General features: G+C 38.7%; 1 protein-coding gene across 1 annotated transcript in view; it reads right to left on the bottom strand.

Moving 5' to 3' along the window:
• The window catches only part of LOC131693746 (5-hydroxytryptamine receptor 1A), a 47,469-nt gene that overhangs the window by 12,592 nt on the left and 17,716 nt on the right, over positions 1-17,161 (bottom strand). The window contains exon 2 of the mRNA XM_058981866.1: positions 6,720-7,339. Within this exon, the coding sequence (XP_058837849.1) occupies positions 6,720-7,185 (466 nt within the window). The 5' untranslated portion in view covers positions 7,186-7,339. The remainder of the gene's footprint in view (positions 1-6,719; positions 7,340-17,161) is intronic.

Here is a 17,161-nt window from a genome sequence, read left to right as displayed (position 1 = left end):
GTACACACTCCAATCGAAGGCTCGCGGGGATTACAAAACGGAGAAGTTTTAATTGGAATATCTCGCAAAGCATTTGAGGTTCTCTTCAAAATAGTTACATAATCTTTTTAACACGATTCTTAATATTGAAAGAAAGAAATAAATAACAACATGTAAATTAAGTTTTGCTTTTTTGTGTTTCGAATTCATCTCGTCAGTAACTAGCACCATCTGGGTGTCTAGTTAGACGATGTATCTAACTAGTACCCAAATTAGCACTAGTTAGACACAAAAATTCCAAACAGTTCACACGACATATGTGAACGCTTAAAGCCACATGTCCCGAGTGATGTCCCGGGAAGCAAATATTGCTCTGGTTTGCTGACGAGAAAACGAAGACGAACTCTTGTCTTTTGGTTGAAGAAAATAAAACTTTCTGACTGTTATACATATTCGTGGAAGCGCCATTCTGAAACATTAATTATCACAGATGAATCTCATTCTGCAGTTTTTTTAGAAATAATACATTTTTTGCCGTCTTCACAACAAACAACACTATAGTAGCAAAATCGTAAATGAAGTAACAAATAAAAGTGAAAAAATAATAGCTAAGTATTTTGGAACGCTTGAGGCTCCTATTTTATGGAATGGCTTTGGGTGAAAACACAGATATTCTCGAGACGCTTAAAATTTTTGTTCAAAATGAGCGTACGGGGCTATTTTGACCCCCTATTCTATCAACCACCGTTCAGCGGCTTGCGGTTGCGTTGCACACGCCACAGTAAAGAAAATACATGGGTCACCAATCGACAGCTGTGACTGACTAGATTAAGTTTTTGTAACGCAATTTATTTATTTTTTGCTTCTTAAGGAGTCTCTTATAAACATAATTCCATTGTAAAAAAAAATTAAAAAAATGCGGTCTGAATTGCCCTGTAGGGAGATTCAAATTACCCCTACATTTTAAAACGATGGAAAAACGTAGAGGTTTGCAAATCGGCGCTTAGCGTTGCCATTGAGTGGTGCAAATGAACCGTTTATGGTATCAAAATGTAGGTTTTACACTAACAATTAGGAACCTTGACTGGTAAATTCGGATAAATAGTTTATTATCATTGTGTGCTATGTTTACATTGCAATACAAATATTACTACCTGAGGAGGAGAGTGACGATACTGTCAACATTAGAACAATGATTATTTGTCAGTATCATTCCAAACAAGTCAAATCCATGTATTCGCAGTCAAAAAAGGGGCAAGTTGCTGGCTGATGGGGGGCTATTTGCCAACTCGGATGCGCTAATTGTCCTTCAATTTTCTAGCAAATTGGTATTGGTATTGCACACCAAAACTTACCACAATCTGACGTTCATTAAGACTTTAGGTCAGAGATGCTTGTGCTACTATACTTACACATGATTCCACAATTTCCCACATTCGTTGTCTAAATTAAGTGCACTAGACAAACAAAGTACAAGCCCGAACACGCCAATAGTTTAAAAAAAAAATAATTTTAAGTTTCAGCCAAACATGAACCGCCATGTTAGAAAAACGCGAAAAACAACCAAGTCTTATTCAGCCGCCAGAAAGTTTATCTAAGTATTGAAATTGCCTTTAAATCTGTTTCGCAAATTGCATTTGTTCATAGGGGCAATTAGCACAGGCGAGTTGAGTCAAACGTCAAACTGTTTAAATCGCCTGACCATGCTCGTTCGCATTTTTTTTTTGACCGGGTTTCGAGAGGTCGCCCAGTCAAAAAGGGCAAGTTGCTGGCTAACGGGGAGCTATTTGCTAACTCGGATGCGCTAATTGTCCTTCAATTTGCTGGCAATTAGGGGGCTATTTCGAATGCAACATTTGGGCGATTTGCCGCCGTAATTTTTTTGCCGCCCAACCCGCCCTTAAATCGCCCCAAAATACTTATTTTCGGAACTTCTACTCACATATACTTACCAGTTCCGAGGGGCAATTAGCACAGGCGAGTTGAGTCTAACGTCAAACTTTTTAAATTGCCTGACCATGTTCGTCCGCATTTTTTTTGACAGGGCGTTTGTTCGTTTAGAATATTACTAACAGATAACCAAGACAGTTGTCTTCATTCTTCTTACATACACTCCATTTGCTACCATAATATCTGAAAGTTCATTGAAGGTATTCACTAACTAGTATGCACTAGAAAAACTCTAGAAAGAGAACTGCGGAGACTCCATTTTGAATCGATTGGATTCGCGTTTAGCTGTCAACAAAGGGACCCAATCGAACATTGCCTATCCTTATAACATTGGACGTGTTGCCATACAATGCCGGGACATACGTTGCCAAAAATGCTGTTTTTCTCTCCGCAGTTCTCTTACTAGAGTTTTTCTAGTATGCACGTGCGCCGCTTTTTTGTAGGCCGATAATTCCGAAAAACAATTGATCGGAATACAGATACATTATTTTTGTAATAAAACTACCTAAAACCCTGAAAAAGTTCTCCAAAAAATAAATTATCGAAAGTACAAAAATCATTGGAATGTACTTCCCCTGAGGACAGTACAGTGCAACGATATTGCACTTTTGGGCGGAAGTGTCGATGGAACAACAGTTTTTGGCATTCTCCTGGGAAGCACAATGATAATGCTCTCCTTCAGGCTGGCGCTCGACTAACGAAATCCGATTGACAACAAACCAATGATTACACCATGTTGACAGAGATAGAAAGTGAACATTCTTATGGCGTTTTCGCTTGAACCCGAAACTGAGTCAGGTTCTAACCCCAACCGCTGTCAGTTCATACATTTTGGCAGCAGTTGGGGTTAGAAACTGACTCAGTTTCGCTTCAAGCAAAAACGACATTAGAGGTAACACCACAGTCAGTACAGACCTGGGGAGTGGCAGCACTGGCGAATCGCCCGAGCGTGTTGTTTACTCCAGACTAGGAAAATGTATGCAGATGCTTGCGTGTAGTATGGATGGAATTGTCGCTGTTTGGATACGATATATCGTCGCTGTTGTGCTATCTTATGACAAACGCTATTTTGGGGTAAACTGAGTTAGATATGCCACATTACTCGTCTAACGAATCTCTACAAGATGGCGTTTCCAGAATTTTGCTTGGTTACTGAAATGTGGCGAGAAAAGTGATTAGAAATTGTGAGTTTTTTGCTTCAAATCAATATATCTTGGGATTGGCTCAAGTTATAATGAAGTTTTTGTTGCTTTTATGTGTAAAAATGTCGTAGGAACACAATGGCATAATAATTTTCAAAAGAAAAATACATAAATTGGGAGAAAAACGCAGTTTTGGCTTTAAACTGGAAATATTGCCTATTTGGCAACGCTGTAACCAAAAATAACTATTTTTTCTAGATTCCCTGACTCATTTCATTCTAAATGCATCTAACCGATTATTTATAGACCAAATTAAACCAAAGATATGAATAAAAGTTCATAATCAATGATTTTTTTCTATGGAAAATTTTTCATGCACGATTATGACACGGTATACAATTTTCTTCATCAATATACGCCCTAATAAAAAAAATATTATACACAAACTTTAACCCATATAGACCAACGATACACCATATTGTTTGGATGATACCCTGAACAGGTCGTCAAGCTCTTAAATCATACGATGTTTATTAGGGCGTCCATGACACGTGTGAGTGCGACTTTTGTTTACATTTTTAGTGAAAACTCGCAACATAGTCAACCGATCTTCGTAATATTTGAGAGATTAATACAGAATAGGTAGAAGCATCAATTGTCTTCTCTGAATTGTTTCTACCATTTATAAGTTTCATGATATTCAATCTCAAACTTTAATAATCGTTTTCCTCAAAATGTCGAAAATGGCGCTTGTCATAAGATAGCACAACAGCGACGATATAGAGTTCTATGCAAATCATAGAACTAATTGGGGGTTTGTTTTCCTCCAGCTGTCATATATAAAACTATCAACCAATTCAAACGTTAGAAATAGCTCGTCTATAGGTATTGAAAATGATGTTGAAAGACTCTATGTCGCTCTAAAACTTATTTCGGAGACGTACAATACCGGTTGGTCATTTTCGATCATGAAAATAATACCACAGACTAACAGACATAACACTATGAGGAAATTCCATAAAAAAATATCGATCCGCAAATTTTACTAGAACACTAGCTCCACCTTTTCTTCACGGTCCCAACCACGTATTTGCAAAAGGGTTATCCCTCAGGCTCGGGAACAATTTTTCACTAGTGGTCTATCCCCCGTATACATGCGCATATATCGGTGGCGCCATAATCTCAAATGCGGCCATAGTCCCAACTAAAAATATATTCAAAATGACCGCTAAAGTGGCCGAAGAATTGTTTTCGAGTGTTATGTCTATTAGTCTGTGATAATACGACCTAAAAGCTATTTTCGATTTGTTTTCATCCACCTATTACAGGTTGAGGAAAACAAATCGTTGAACACACTAATACATTTACAGATTGTCAAGTACTCTATAGACTTTATATTATAGGGTAAGGTGGGGCAAATTCGACCCCCCTTTGTTATCGAGAATCGGCAGCACTACACAAACTAATATCAGTCTTGTCGTGTAGAGCATCGAAAATAACCATAATGGTGGCATGACAGCATTTTATTTGTCTGAGATGCTCAAACGACAACAAGTGTGCTTTTACTTTTCATTTGATTTGTATGCAATTTGACTACAGGATATTTCTGATTGTTAAAGTGATCGCATAAAAAAGGTAAGAGGATTTAGATTCTTTGATTAAAGTCCTACAAAGTGCCTAGATGAATTTGATTAAATTTTCTTTCACATTTTGCTTCTCTTCTATAGAAAGGCCCGGAGGGCTGAGTCTCTTATAACATTCGACTCAGTTCGTCGCGTTCAGCAAATGTCTGTGTGTGTATGTATGTATGTATGTATGTGACCAATAATATGCACATCGGTTACTCGGAGATGGCCAAACTTAGGCTCAAATGAATGGTATATCGTTCCCATAGGCTGCAATTGAATTCATTCAATTTCGACTTCCGGTTACGGAGTTACGGGTTGAAGTGTGCGATCATGCATGAAATTCCCATATAAAATTGTATTAGCATATTATCTAAAAGACGCAAAATCTTATAAAATGTGTTCTAAATTGCTTGGACTTATAATTTCAGCTCACTGGTTCCCAATCATTGACCACTTTGGGCACCTTCGGCGCAACCGGAAGCTTCGGGAAAGTGCCTAAGTTCCTGAAGTGAATTCACATCTGCTTCTTAAAAATTTCTGACTCTATTTTCTCAAATGAAAGCTACAGCATCCATATTGACTGCTATTCAATTTGATTGGAATCAGAGTTCTGGTACTGTTGAGGATCCCCGAAATTTGAGGAAATGGCCAACTTCCGAAATTAGAATCACACCCGCTTCTCATATATTGCTGACTCGATTCTCACAATCTTAGCCATGAAGGATATATTATTCACATTGATTGTTACCGAATTTCATTTGATCAAAGTATTAGTTCCTGAGTTGAATAAAAGAATCCGATCACACGCGATTTGCATATTTGACATCTACTGTGCAATGGCAGTGCTGTCAGCACAGTAAGTATGCCATAAGCAGCATCAGGGCCGGCGGATATCGTGGGTAGTATAGGTAGTACTACCCACTCGAAAATAACCGAGTGGGTAATTACCCACTTGAAATTTTGGACCAATGCAAAAATTTAAAAACCTGCAACGCATGTATCTCGGGTAAAGATAGCGCACATTTCAAAGCATCGATGTACTACAATTCCTTTTACACAAATGCACCGCAAGTGATTTAATGCATGTAATGCAAGCGCGTGTATTGCGAAAAAGGGACAAACCCCTAATAAAAGATCGCTCACCCTATGCTTATTACCCACTTGGGCTAAAAGTATAACGCCGGCCCTTAAGGCTTTTATAGAATACTTAACAATCTGTAACTGTATTAGTGTGTTCGACGATTTGTTTTCCTCCACCTGTCATAGGTGGAGAAAAACAAATCGAAAATAACTTTTCAGTCGGATTATTTTCATGATGGAATTTTTACAGCGACAAAGAGCATTTTAGCACCCTTATAAATACTTTATGCGAGCTATTTCTAATGATTAAATTGGCTGATAGTTTTAAATATGGCAGCTGGAGGAAAACAAACCACGCAAGTGGTGTGTGTGAAATGGTTTGCCTAGAACTCTATAGTTTCGATTTAGTTATCGTGGAGTAAATTTCAGCAACCCAGTAAAAGCCACCAAAAATGGCCGAAACGTCGGACAATCAAAAAATAAGACGTTTGATATTTATACAAGACTGTGAAAGCCAATACCCAAACATATTTTCGGCAACTAAACTTGAGCGTACATAATTAAAGATCATTTCACCTACCGCAAGCGAAGATATGCAGCTGTACGTCACAATAGCGTTGCTAAGATTTTGCACGTGGACGCAGAATCAGCTTGATTATCTGAGAATTTTTGAGACAGGATGATATGCAGGTTCCAGAAGAGTAGCTGAGCAGAATTTCAATGCATCTTGTGTAAAATTTTGCACCACTATGTATTTGTTCCTATATGTTACCGTTGCCCAAATAAATAATTGAGAATACTGTGGAGAATATGCTTTGAATTTTCATGTGTGACATTCCACACACGACAATTTTTCAGGTGTGGAGTTTAATAAATTCCCAACAGTGCTTCCGCCAGCCCTGCTCGGAACAATCCAGTTCAAGCAAACTAATATACTTACCCACGACAAACAGTATCACCGCCGGCGGCATAACAAATATTCCAACCAGCCAATCAGCCACGGCGAGACTCATCACGAAGCAGTTGGTTACGGTTCGCAATCGCCTGGTTGTGGCCACCGACAGAATGACTAGTGTGTTCCCAATCACGGTGATAACGATCAGCGTGCAGAACATCACCAGCAGCAGCATCTTCTCCCAGGACAGACAAATCCGTGTGCATTCTTTGGTAGTAGTTCCAACACTGTTGCTGCCGTTGCCACTACTATCCGATACCGATGACGGTCCCACGGAGGAACCGTTCCCGATGGTATCTATCACAAGCCGCTCGCTAAAATTAAGCAGATCCCCATTAACGATCTGCAGATTGACGTAAATCTCCCGGTACAAGCTCGTGAATGAACCGGTGTAATTAATCGTGATGGAAGCCGTCGTCGTCGTTGCGACGGAACTATTTACGTTGGTCATCGCGGGGGCCAGGAATAGGTGTGTATTGTGAAGCTAGTCAGGCTGGAAGCGAAATGATATATGCGCGAACGTGTGTGTACGATTGTGGCAGGCCAATTAAGGGGCTATCAGTGGTTGGGTGTACTGCTGTTTACAGACGGCGTTGGTGGGCGGTCTGTGGAAGATTGATAAATTGTTTGTGTTAATTTGTGTATCATTTTACGTTTTGCCTTTCTCAATAGAAAGGTATTGCAATTGCTCTGAAAACCGACTTTTTAACGGAGGCCCGGAGGGCCGAGTGACATATACCATTCGATTCAGTTCGTCGAGTTCGGCAAATGTCTGTGTGTGTATGTGCGTCTGTGTGTGTGTACGCGAACACAATCTCACTCACTTTTCTCAGAGATGGATGAACCTATTTTTACAAACTTAGTCCCAAATGAAAGGTGCAACGTTCCCATAGGCTGCTATTGAATTTCTAATGGATCCGACTTCCGGTTCCGGAATTACAGGGTGATGAGTACGATCACGCAGAAAATGTCGATTTTAAGAAATTCTGCAATGAATGTATAATGGTGAAAATTTTTCCAAAATGTGTCCACAACTGCTTCGATTTGTAGTACTAGGTCATTAACAGCCATTCAAAGTCTCTTTGGTCACATTGGCCACCATCATCGGTTCCGGAAGCCCCGGCGGAAGTATCCAAATTCAGGCTAACAGTCACATCGGTTTCTCGGAGATGGCTAAACCGAATCAACCAAACTTAGTCTCAAATGAAAGATGTTGCGTCCCCGTAAATGGCTATTAAATTTTATCCCCAACCGACTTCCGGTTCCGGAGTTACTGGTTGTGGCGTGCGATCACATAGCAAATTGTGATTCAAACCGATACTCCGATGGAAGCAAAAAAGGTAAAAATTTCGCTAAAATGTCTCTCAAATAACTTAACTTTGCAGTTCTAGGTCACCGACGGCCAAACAAACTTTCGTTGACTACATTGACCACCATAGACGGTTCCGGAAGTGCCCGGGAAAAGCGGCCATCTTTCAAAATTTACGAACTCACATCAGTTTCCCTGAAATGGTTGGGCCAATTTTCACAAACTTAGTCCCAAATGATAGCTATAGTTTATAAAATTTCGTACGGATCGCTTATATGGGTCCGGAAATATAGACTAAATCGTCCGGTCACATATGAAATTCCCATATAAGCCGGAACTCAAATTTTTTTTCCAAAGGGGGGACCCCATGAAATTTCAGAAATCGAATTCGTATTTTTGATGCCAAACATCTTTAAAATGCATGAAACGTCGAGATTTTATGTTATCTCGAAAAAATTTTTTTTATAAAAATCGACTTTTTGAGACTGCCGATTTCGCACCTTTTTTCAGTTCATGGGGGGACCCCATGAAATTTCAGAAATCGAATTCGTATTTTTGATGCCAAACATCTTTAAAATGCATGAAACGTCGAGATTTTATGTTATCTCGAAAAAAAATTTTTTTAGAAAAATCGACTTTTTGAGACTTTGTCGATTTCGCACCTTTTTTCAGTTCAATATTACCGTGGCTGTTTTTTCTTTTTCAAAATTTTAGAACTCGAATAATGATTTATTTTCCTGTATATAGTTGTCATGTGATGTATAATAATAAAATGTAATATATGCATTTAAAAGTTTTTAATGAATATAAACAACGCACACATTCTCGTGATTCATGATTGAGAAAGGCACAATTGCACCGCTAGGTGGATTAAAATAGGTTTTTTGTGGAACGGTTCAATGGAAATATAACTCCCTGTCTAAATGGCAACTCTTATGTTCATTTAACTTGTTTGACATCATAAAACCGTAAAAATCATTGTGCTATGCTTCTCCAACGAAATTTTTTTTAGGAAACCTACTTTTCTCCACTAAGGAGAAAATTTAATAAAATCACATTTGTGCGTAAAAGGCATAAAACCTCTAACTAGTTATGTAATTTGCGTTTCGACTACGTCTCATCAGAATCTGACACTAACTTAGTGACAGGACTATGCTAGCGCTAAGTAAATGACTGATCATCAAATTCATACTTAATGTTCTGCTCCTCAAAATTCAAACGTGCGTACAACCCATTCCGTTGGAAATTCGAGTAGAAGGTAAACTGGCGACCATCCATTGTTTACAGAAAACCATTGTACTTAATAATACGCCCCGTTGGACCGGGCCAGCACTGTTTTCCTTCCCCACTAACCAGCCCAAAAGCCTACGTAAAATCAGCTAATATCCATTTCTGTTTATTTTCTCCCTTCGGAAAGCCGCGGCGATACCGATACCCATTCGGAGCGCTCCGGTAGACGCTATTTCATCTATCGCGCTAGAGACGATTAATTGCATCAGCAGACTGGCGGGAGTAAAAAATCGATCAGGCAAACAACATCTGCCGTCCTACCTTGTCTTATCAGTGTAACAGCGAACAGCGACAACATCCGCTATAAATTCTCCCTTCTCTTGCAGAAAGCGTGAAAGCTAGCTAACCCCCGGGGTAGTCTTCCAGATGGATGGAAACTGGCCACAGTTCATTCGGAACAGAGCAGTGACACACCCCAAACTACCCACGAGAATCGGAGTCACTAATAACTACGCTGACAGTCTGATGGGACTAAATGTCGGATGGTTGATTTATTTATCGGAGCAGATAAGTTTGGCGGTATCTGGACAGAAAATGGGCTACTGTCCATCAACATTTCGTTCGTTTTGAATTGTACGCTCCCAAAGCGGATCTTCGGTTCAAGGACAGTGAGGTATTTTCATGAAGCTACCGTTAGCATGTGCCTGCCATCGAGCAGCGATGAACGGAAATCGGCGCGGGACGGGAACTGATACTCAGTCATTTGTCTAATTAATTGAGAGCTGGTTACAAACCAAAACCGAATACATTACAACTTTGAATGTACGTGCAAGGGTGTTAACCCGATCAGAATGAAATAACAAGATTATAACAGAACACAATTTTTGTAACATATTCTGTGAAGTGAAAATAATAGAAATTTATAACAAGTAGCAATGCGAGATATAGTTTTGAAATATTTCTGTTATGTGTTTCCGATCGGAAAGGGGTTACACCACTGTAGAACACTGAAAAATAGGCATATTACAGTTATTTTTCTAGATGCAATAAAGAGATGCTTCGGGCTTTTGTCAATTGGGATTTATAATACTACACACCTAGAAAATATAGTGTAAATTTGCGTCTCCTGACCCTGACATATACGAGCATCAAAAATGACTTAGTTTTACGTTTGATTTTAATTTTACATGACGTTTAATTTCGTAAATCATGTAATTTTACTCGTCATACAGCGTTTGTTCTGAATGGTAGGAAGTGTAATTTTATGTCATTGCGCATGTAAAGTATATGTTTCATGTAAAATTAAACGGAATACGGTAATATTCCGTCATTTCGTAAATTACGGTTTGTTGAATTGTGTCATGTTTGCAATTACGTCAACGATAAAATTCAGATTTTTTTGGTGTGTAGTTCTAAGGTAGCAAAAATATTTTTTTCAAGTAATTCTGCCACAAGATAGCGGCTCTGCAGCCTTTTACCGTAGACGCGTCTTTTTGGAAAGGGTCCACAGACGGAAGTAAAAAAACACTGAAAATATCTTAAAAAACGACGCAAAATTGCTGATTAAAAAAATTAAACAAAAAAATAAAATCCCGCTTACGTCGCTGGAGAAATCTATTGTGAATACACTGTAAAAAATTTAAAATCATCAAACATTTCTCGACAAACATATGATTACGGCCTAAAAGCCAACTGTCAAAATCCACTTTGATTGGAAATTCCGGACAAACCATTACACGCCAATCACAGATGTTGGAAGTAAATGAAAGAGAAAAGTTTTCTCTTTCATAAACTGTTGTGAACTATGTTAGACTTGTAACGGTTTGTCTGAAATTTCCATTCAAAGTGGATTTTGACAGTTGGCTTTTAGGCCGTAATCATATGTTTGTCGAGATTTGTTCGAGTTACGTCTGGAAAAGTACTAGTTATTTGGTAGGATTTAGAATGACAACTATCGCTGCCTTTACTGTCAGGAACGGCACTATGTTGTTTAAAGTAAAATTCGCAATAAAATTAGGGTGACCATATCAGGCTAATAGAAACCCAGGACAGTCGAGAGAAACCTCTCCCTTCCGTTACCTCTCGCTCGAACGTTTCTAGTGAAACTCGCCATAGGGGTCTCTGCCAGGCAGAGCTTTGCCAGAACATCTTTCTTGAGATTTCGATCGCGTACATTTCTATTCAGGTAGGAGTGTCGCTACACTGTAAAATAAAACAAACCAAAGAATAAGTTCTTCTAACTTAAATTTAGGTACTTTTGAGTTTTACGTCCCTTTCACACTTATTAGTGTTGTCAAAAACAAAACGAGAGATTCGACTCAGTCGAGGTCTTCCGTGGGATACTTTCGAGTTGTTTGAGGTATACTCAAAATTAGATAAATTCTACTTAAATTTAAGTATATTTAACCTAAGGTTGAGTATAAAAAACCTTTCAATGAGTTGTGATTTTTCCCATGGTTAAAGGGAAACTACCTTCAAAACGGTTTACCTAATTCTCGACAAACATATGATTACGGCTTAAAAGCCAACTGTCAAAATACTCTTTGAAAGAAAATTCCGGACAAACCGTTACTAGCTAAGCAAAGTTCATGGCAATTAATGAAAGAGAAAACTTTTCTCTTTTGTTTGCTACCAACATCTGTGATTGGCGAGTTACGGTTTGCGCGGAATTTCCTTTCAAAGAGAATTTTGACAGTTGGCTTTTAAGCCGTATTCATATGTTTGTCGAGAATTTTACCTTATTCCACGATACTCCGAGATTGAGTCAAAAGAGTTCAACTTTAGGTAGGGTAAAGTGCCTATTTTCACCATACTAAGGAGGGTGCCTCAGTAATTCATCGATTACTCGACCTACAATCAATGGAATTCGCACAAATTGGCATCAACAGCTTTGCTCCGTTGTTAAGAACAGCGATAAAAACACAAATGCACTGAAAACGGTTAAATTCTCGTGTTTGAGCGGAACGAAAACTCGAATCGAGTGCCCCTATTATTGCGCTACCATTTGACTCAATGCGTAGAACAAAGATGGCAGACACTGCTTTAACCAACGGCTTTGTTTTGTTTTCGGTATATATCTGTCAAGGTATGACGTGCGGTCTCTCTGGTAAAAAGTCATTGTTTCACATTCTTGGTACACGCAGAAAAATTTGGCTTGTTTGTAACAACAGACTATTTAGTTGAGATTCAAATTGGTAAAATGCAGAGTTAGCATATTTTCATTTCCGTCACTTTTATACTGCTGTGATGTTTATGCATTCAAGACATGCATACAATTTACAGCAGAAAAAATGAGAGGCAGACAGAAAAATGATGTGAAATTTGCTATAGACAGACTTCCCATGAACATCGACAAGTTTGTACTTGTGTACAACATTTCGTACACGCGTTCAATCTCAAACATGATTCGTCTCGATGTAAAGGTTCGCCTCGAACATCGAACCCAAGCGAACGATGTACAAACTCTAGTTCAAACATCCGTGTGCGTACACCGAATGCGTGCACGAGAACGATTCGCACAAGGCAAAAAGAGTCAACGCTAGTGATGATGAGAAAGAGAAAACTGGTGCCACGAACCTATGTGTACACACACCGTGTGCGTACATGGAGTACGGTTGTGCAGGCGAACATGTGTACGTGTTTTGGTACAAAATAGCGCGTTCGAGTTCGTACACGAAGTGTGGGTTTAATATGGATCAAATTTTGTATGTGGCGACTTATTATAATTTTGATTCACGGCACAACAATTTCAATAGTTTTGACATGATATTTATGTGTGAGAGATAATTTTTAGATTCAATACAGCGATTTTCGCAAATTTGTAAATTTTTGACTGTTATTGTTATGAAATAAAGTTTGTATATGCCGCACAAAGAAATGAAAACTCAATACAAATAGGTTTAGACAATTTGTATATTTTAATTAATGAAAATAGACCAGCCAAAAATGGCCATTGTATTGCTGGCTATAAGACGCAAAATGGATTAGTCACTATGAAACGATAATACCGGAATGAAAACAATGATCTAGTGTTCTGTATCTACTATCCCAGGGGGAGGGGTCGTCGTTGCAAGCATGACAACAAAACTTGGTTGCTCAAAACCTGGGACGGGACATGCGAAGAGTTTTCTTTTTACCTCCCGATATTGATGTTATTTTGCAGGGAAAAACTAGCTTGCAAAATAATTTCAAGCAAATGTTGATGATAATGCTGTGCCGATGCGGCATAGATTTCTGCCGATGAGGTACAGATTTGTGGCGAAAATAACGGAGCTCCAACATGACATGAATGATGTTATCGTTTGTATAGGCTGTGTAAAACAACATTAACCATAACTGTTCAGCACAATGATAAAATTTTACGTTACGTGCCGTCGTTGCATTTTGCATATTTATTTTTTTTTTTCATGCTTATGCATGCATCTAAGCAACAAGTAGAATATTTTTTCTTGATACAATACTACCCAGATACTGTGCATTTCACGAAAATGAAAATCGTCAAAGAAAGGTCCGGTTTGCAATGACAGGCCATTGCGGTTCGCGGTAACATTTACTTTTTTCTACTTTGTGCGTCCTGTCCTAGCTCAAAACTATACCAGGAAGCTGTACGAGCCTGTTCTAACCAAGTATAACGCGTGCATTTTAATTGAAGTTTCATCGTAATAATGAGCTTTGGACAAATCCTAGGCCCAACAATTTAAATAACACTACGAATCTTAGCTTTAACTTAATATATCACTTGTGTTAATATTTTTGTCATATCCATTTTTAGTTACTGGATTTTACAAACCATCATCTAGATCTCAATGCGGCCAAATCAACAAATTATATTATTTAACTACATACGATTTAAAATTCGATACATTATACGCGTTATTGGCATTCACTGGAACCATTAAATCGTCATTCGTGAAAATTTGCTCATATTTAGATTTAAATGTCGGCCATTTAAGCATCCGCCATTTTGAATTTTGCAAATCTGATATCAAAATCGTAATCTGCATCCCTAAAAACCGTGTGTTGTACCTTTGCAAGTGAATCAAAACCATTTTGGACTTTTGGTCAGGTTTTTGGGGAAATCCGTGCACAGTCCCAAACACTCATTTGCTGGTTGGTTACACCTCTGGCCTGTGGATAATTTTCACTGCTAGTCTATCCCTCGCATGTTTGTTCATATGTCAGGGCGCCAACATTGCAAATGCGGCCACAGCCCCAACTATAACAGCCCTAGAAGGTGTACATTAACGACGCTGAATCCCGCTGTATAAAGACTCCAATGTTTGTTTACCATTTATCTGTCTGTATCATTCCAATCGAGCACGAGACTTGTCAATGACCCGAAGCGATTTTCTTCGGATTGATCGGATTGAGCCCTTTGGCAAACATCGTGCTCGATTGGAATGACACTGATCGATAAATGGTAATAAAACGAATGAGATGGCGAGTCTTTATCCAGAGAGATTCAGCGTCTTTGGTTTACATATTACCGGATAACACCAACGAAAATCAATAGAATAATGGAAAAGAATACTGGGAGCTCCGGATGTGGTTTTGCCAAAAAGTTTACTTTAGCGCACATTCAAGCTTGACGAATTTGTATGTGAGAAAGTTTTCAGTATGTTAGCCAGCATGACAGTAAAATCGGATTGCTCAAAACTATACCAGGATGCTGTACGAGCATATTATAACAAAGTATGACACATGTCTTTTTATGGACGTTTCATCGTAGTTGCTGCCAACACTGCTTTTTGTGGTGTAACTGGTGCTGAACAGTACTGTCATTCGATTGAAACGTCATCCGTGGACGATGACGGGAGAAGAGCTGTCATTCTCAAATTGTGCTGAGTATGGCATCGCGCGCATGAGGAGAAAAACTTTATTATATTAAATTCATTTAATCACAGTAAAATCGTTGTCAGTACAGTTAAAACTTATATATACGCAGTGAAACCCAAAATTATACAGTGAAATCATAATCAGCTTAAAACCAAATTTCTAAAATACTAAACCTAAGCTAATACTATATCAGAGATAAAACGAACAAAATCGCAGATTAATTGTACTAACAAGCCATTGTATTCTAGTTCAAAACCGATAAATGTAAGTTTATCTAATTATATTATAAAAACGGAAATGATAACAATAAAACTTTCAGCTTTACGCTGTCTTACACCAAAATACCGAGTTTGCATACACTTTTCCATCTCTCGAGCAATTTGTGTATACCACGCCACAAGAATTTTTCACCTTTCGAGAAAAAACCACTCGTCAAGCCATTTTCGGATGTCTTCATACGAATCGAAGTGCTGTTCTTAGGGCGCGTGACCCATCGATGAAAACAGATGATAATCGAAAGGGGCCAGGTCTGGTGAATAAGCGGGATGAGGTAGCACCACCTAGTTGAGTGTCTCCAGCAGTTTTGGACCGTTTTTGACTTTTGCGATGGGGACTTTTCATGTCTTTGTTCATAACCTGGACTTTTTCCACGCAAAGCACGGCGTTATTTGATTAGTTGTTGGTGGTAGCGGTGAGCATTGACAGTTTCAGTTTCCTTTTAATTTTTTTTATTTTCTTTTAAAATTTTTATTTATCGATAACACACTGCCACTATAGGCCTCCACAAGCATTCGATGCGATTAGGCAGCCGATTTCTTCAAATTCAAGCAAAAAAGTAGAGCTTCCCGCATATGCTCTTTTTGTGGCACAAACTTAGACATAATTACGCAAGGGAAAATGTAAGTTGTAATACGAAATCACTGATGATGTGCAGTGATTGATGTAAACAGGTGTCGAAGTCCCACAAAAAAGTATGACGTTTCTATGGTAGCTACATATGCTCACTAACGCCATCTAATATATTTAAGTTATACAGATTTAAGCTTATACACCTGTTATTCTCATGAAAGCTTCATCATCTAGACACCCAAACATCTCAATGCGTGCAAATCATAAAATTCTATCATAACCTCAAAACACCATTTAGGCTGAGTGCATATAAGGAGAGTGACGACACTGTCAAAATTGGAACAATTATTATTTGTCAGTGTCATTCCAAACGAGTCAAATTCATGTATTTTGACAGGTCGTTTGTTCGTTTGGAATATCACTGACGGATAATCATGACAGTTGTCTTCACTCTCCTTACATACACTCTGCATTTAGGTACACCACTATCATTTCGACGGTATTCCAAAAGATAAAGCAACACGAGAAATAACCCCACTTCCTGTTTGAAATTTTCAACGTGTCGACATGTTGGTTCTCACCGAGTGCTAGATAATTCTCTTTTTTCACCTTGATTGGGCGAATTACTCGTGCTGTGGTGGACCAATTTTGTGGCGCTGCGAGTTTATCGTCGGTTAGTCACAAAAAAGTAAAGTCCATTGGACTATAAACGAAAATTAACTGGCAATATAGCTTTATATGCTGTGCCATTTTGGGCTTTGTTTCACAAACAAGCCAAACAGCAGCGAAGAAGAAGAAAGAAGAAGAGAAATAACCCGCAAATTAACAATACCACTGTCAACATCATTCGAGTGTCATGGAAAGTTCGTTCCACACACGTTACAATAGTGAGTATTTAGTATAGGAAAGCAAACGTAGGTAAAACACCTAATCTTTTATTCACCACATTCAGCGACACATGTACGATGTGCCGTTCGTTGGCCTCCGACCGGATGGAGCGATAAAAGCAGCAGCTACTCTCGCAACTAACAAAGGAGATCCGTAGCTGATGAGCTTTTGATTCTTGTTATTGAATGTCCGTGTTCGTTGTGATAAGCCTCAGCAAAATTTTAGATTGGACATCATTTTGGATGCGATCCTGTTAGCTCTCGGTGGTGCGAAAAATAGGAGATGTCAGTCGTCACAATGCAAACAAGTAAATTGG

The sequence above is a fragment of the Topomyia yanbarensis genome, chromosome 1 (genome assembly GCF_030247195.1).
Source record: "Topomyia yanbarensis strain Yona2022 chromosome 1, ASM3024719v1, whole genome shotgun sequence".
In the NCBI taxonomy this organism is placed as follows: Eukaryota; Metazoa; Arthropoda; class Insecta; order Diptera; family Culicidae; genus Topomyia; species Topomyia yanbarensis.
The sequence above is the reverse complement of the archived record's forward strand: the minus strand, read 5'-3'. Positions and strand labels throughout refer to the sequence as shown.